At 34.4% G+C, this 4654-nt stretch overlaps 1 protein-coding gene across 1 annotated transcript; it reads right to left on the bottom strand.

The window, feature by feature from the left end:
- Positions 1-372: 372 nt before the first annotated feature.
- Positions 373-2920, bottom strand: LOC105155741 (WUSCHEL-related homeobox 11). Its single transcript, XM_011071674.3, has 3 exons — positions 2199-2920; positions 1749-1924; positions 373-645 (listed from the first exon to the last, which is right to left on the bottom strand). The coding sequence occupies exons 1-3, from the start codon at positions 2776-2778 to the stop codon at positions 628-630; spliced, it is 774 nt and encodes a 257-aa protein (XP_011069976.1). The 5' UTR covers positions 2779-2920; the 3' UTR covers positions 373-627.
- Positions 2921-4654: the final 1734 nt, after the last annotated feature.

Genomic DNA, 4654 nt, shown 5'->3' with positions numbered 1-4654 from the left:
TATTTTTATTTTAATTCAGTTGCATTATTTATTCAAATAAACATATACATGTCATATGTACATGAACTACGTTATTTATTTTACTTAAACAAATACCTTATACACGTAATATGTATATGATAAATTGAATAAAAGATACCATATGATTTGAAATAAAAGAATCCAATCCACCCACTGGTGGGACTTGTTCGTGCATGCCTCTGAGGGACGGTTTGCCCAGAGTGGGCCCCACAATCAAGAGAGTGTCTATATTTTTTTCAACGCCACACACCTATGTTTAAATACAAGATTTTGAGTTCAAATCGTTGGATTGTCTCCCCACGTAATATTAGTTTTTAAGGTTAAATTGAACTCGTAATAAGATGGTACAAGTAACAAAGAAGTGCAAAATTTTTATTACATATATATCTATAGAATATTCTGAATTATGATCACAAGAGCCATATTAATTTCAAAAAGAAAAAAAATATCTGAATAATACAGAAAGGAGAAGATACCAAAACATAATTATTATGCTAAAAATAATTTTTTTTTTTGCTTAATTTTCCTCTCTAATTAAGTTCTAACCCTAGCACAAAAGCTGGAATCTGGATGGACCCCATAGAACCGTCTCTCTTTATAAACTCATCAAGAATGTCTTGGAACCTGAAAATAATTTGCCCAATATCAGCCACTTTTTATGGTAAATTTCAAGAATGTTAATTTTGTACATTGATTTATTGCTCAGATATACATTTAATCATATTCTGGCCGTACTGCAAAAATACTCTACTGCGGCATTTTATTAAAATATTAATATTAAATTATTTTTCTCTTTGACAATTAAAAGATTTGCGACTAAATTAAGTAAACAGGACGTTCGTTTTTATATGATTTTATTTTATGTTTTTTCTTTGTTTATGAAAAATTGCTAGAAATAGAAAAATATATAAATAAGAGTGTTTTCATGAAATTTTTTATTATGTTAAATTTTGTATTATACTATTATAAAAAAGAAAACTAAAACACACTGAATTCTATATTTTGTAAAACTTTTATTATCTTTCTTCAGGATAGGAATAAATTAGAAATAGATTGAATTTTCTATTTTAAATTGTATTGTATATATCTTTAACTTCATTTATTATATAACGTCACATGCATAAATATTATATTATCAATTTTACTTTAAAAAAAATTGTAGAAGTGCCATATATACATATATATATATATATAATGAAACAAAAATAATACTAAAATTTGGAAGTGAAAATTCAGTCCTCAAACACATGCATTACAACATCTTTATATAAGAATTACCCCTTAATTTAGGTTATTTTCTAAGATCATTTTTTCTAAGGGTGAATAGCAATTTATCTTGTAAATGAGCAAATTACTCCGTTATGAAAATATAATAATAATTTATTTTCTTTTACTTTTTAAAATAAAGCAATTTACCTTTTTGGTAAGGAGTTAAATTACTTTATTTTAAAAAATATAGGAAGATAAATTACTATATTTAAGAAAATAAAGAGAGATAAATTACTATTTCTTTTTTCATAGGAAGAACAATTTGTTTATAATATTAGAAGGGGTTGCTTCTTGTTTTATTTTTTTTTTTCTAATTGAAAATTAAAGAATTGTGTTATGACGATGGTGATGGAATTCAGTGCATATCAGAGTATTTAAATCTGTGACCTGAATTTTCCTAATTTGACGCAATTTCCTATGCAAAATAACAAATGAAATAGAACAGTGATTTTGATTACCAGAAAATAGCTCTCGCCATGCTGCAAACTCTGCACCAGGAAGCCGAATTCATTCACCTGAACTGGAACCCCTGATGAATGAAACAACACGAAATCCCCACCGAACATCGCTTTCATGTCCACCGGTCCCCTCCCCACTTCTGTCGCCACTCCGTTGATGAACACCGTAATCGCTTCTGAAAAAATAAATAAACAAAATAAAAAGGTGTGTGTCTGATACGTATGTGCTAACAGACTTGTATATATTTGTTGCGGTGCTGTCAGGACGAATTTTTTTACTGATGTAATAACGTTGTAAAGTTTAGGGTTTGCGGAAGCAACGAAGAAACTAGACCAGGCAGCTGAAATATGTGTAGTGTATATCATAAAAAATGTGGAATTTGAGAGCTGACAGGAATGTTTTGTCCTTTAGCTAAACATGTGAGAGGGTTTTCTGAAAATTTTACTTACCAGACTGGTAATTGTGCAAACTGGAAGTTTCCGGGGGACCGAAAAACGTGTTTTGCTCGAGTTCTTGGAGCCCGCCTGGATGGCCCGAAAAAGGGAAAAAATCATTAGAAGTAGTGCCATCGTTTGCGCCAGGCCCGAGAGCTGAAGAGGAGCCCGAGCCCACCTGCAGGCAGGAGCTTGTGCTCATGGGATAAGTCGACAAGTGAGGTAGGAAACCACCAGGGACGGTGTTTTCAAACTGAATTGCGCCACCACCGCCTCGCGGCTGAGGTTGCGCTTGCTCACCAGCGGCGCTGAGGCTGGCCTGGATTTGCCGCTGGCGGCGGCGCGACCTGGAACGGCGGTTCTGGAACCAGTAGAAGACATTGGCGTCGCCCACGGCGCCGAATTTCTCGAGCATCTTCCGAATTCGAACGGTCTCGTCTTTGGGCGGATTCACCATCCCGCTGTTGAAGATGGACTCGAGTATGAGGATTTGCTCCGGCTTCGGCGTCCACCTCGACCGCACCGGCTCGCTCCTTTGATCACCCTCGGGGGCGTGGCTGGCCCGCGGGCCCATTTCTTGCTCTTGATCTTCCATGATTCAGGATGATTTAATAAATAAGAGACGAAAGAAAAAAAAAAAGAACAAAAATACACTTATCAAAGAATTTAGGGGAAGAAATCAAGAGAGTATGAACTAAGCTAGTTTCACTACTGACTAGTCCACATCAAGAATGCATAGAGTATTTAAAGGCCAGGAGGGAATGTCGAGATATGAAAAGACATTTATACCCTTACTTTAACACGATCGATGCAGACAACGGGCTCTCCGCGTACGTAATAAAGTACAGATTTAAGATTTACGAGTATAGTTTAACAGTAAGATCCAATGAGGAATAGCGATTACTGGGCTTAGAGAAGTGGGATTTCAGCATATTATAATGTTAATAGTGATTTGGGCAGCTCTAATCCATTTAACTAAGAAGTTGTTAAGGCTGTCCAAAGTACTTGGGTGCGACCTACGAGGTTCATATTCCCATGTAGTTGCCTTATTTTTGTCTGGAAATATTTTAAGTAGCTTAGCTAGATATATAGCTGGTTTTAACTTGGAGAAAGCACGAAGCACCGTATGTAACGCGATTGCATGCTTTCTTCGATCGGATACTTTGCTGGCCGCAAACGTTGAAGTCTTACTGCAGTTTATTTGCCCCTTCATCAACTTTGGGTCCATATTTTTGAAAATTATGGACGACAATTCTGCACCAATCTGTTAGGAATTTCACTAATTAAGACAACTTGCCAATTAAGCATATTTGGCTGCTCACACCTCTAATTATTGTTGTTATTATTATATATTATTGTTGTTATTTTCGTAAATAATTTCTTTCTATATTTTCAATTTGTTACCGATTGTTATAGCAAAGAGGGTGGGCGTTTGCACAATCTAATGTGGAATGCGTGTCTACATAACTCATCAACGTCTAGACGTGGGGTCTGCGATGGTACATAACTTCGTTTCTAAAGATGACGCCAATGCTGCAGTTTTCAATTGTATCGATGCCTCATTGAATGAAGTATTATTCACTCTAATTTCATATGAGGCTAATTACATTTTTATTATAAAAAGACGATTTGCTAGGAAGCTGAGTTCTTGGGAGCTTATAGCCACTCACCCTCCTCATCTGGAACCGATAAAAGATGCATGCCTATATCATGAGAAACTAATCTATCTTTGAAATTTCACCTAATTAATTTAAGACAACATCCACAACCTAATTAATTATATGTTTGTGTCCACAGCCAGAACTCTGGTGCATTCTCATTTTCTGATTAATTAATTAGGAAAGAAACTGGTCTGAATTCCATTTTCTTATTTGCTGCAAAGTATATAACAGGGAGCAGTGTTCGACGTATAGTTATAAATTGAAATAATGACAAAAGTATGTAACTTTTGAGAAAGTATATCTGAATTGGGTGAATGCATGTTAAATATTCCCTAGCTACTATGAGTCTACATATATATACATGACCTAAAACTGAAGACAAGCTCCTTTCAGACCACCTGGTACGTAATTTTATCATTTTTGTGCGAAATGGATATTAATTAATTCTTTAGTGTAATTACTATAGTATGGTTGCGCCTAGTGGTACTTTTAGCACGGTCTGGTCAACTCGTATAGTATTCTTGGACAAACCTCTTACATATTTTACTTGGTTTTTTTTTTTTTTAATCTTTAACTTCCTCAAATTTAGAGACACGAGTAATCCACGCAATCACACTTGCGTGTATATCATTATTAGGAATAATTATACTGTTTTCTAGTAAAATTTGATATAATTATATGTAAATTATTTATAGTTTGATAAATTATCTCTAATACCACTGATGTAGTTTCGTCTATCAAGTAGATCTCTCTGTTAATAAAAGTTTATCGAATTTGAAAATATTTATTTGCCCCCAATTAACTTATTAC

The sequence above is a fragment of the Sesamum indicum genome, linkage group LG2 (genome assembly GCF_026168435.1).
Source record: "Sesamum indicum cultivar Baizhima isolate 11 linkage group LG2, ASM2616843v1, whole genome shotgun sequence".
Taxonomy (NCBI): domain Eukaryota; kingdom Viridiplantae; phylum Streptophyta; class Magnoliopsida; order Lamiales; family Pedaliaceae; genus Sesamum; species Sesamum indicum.
Note: the sequence above shows the minus strand (reverse complement) of the source record. Positions and strands in the feature narration are given on the sequence as shown.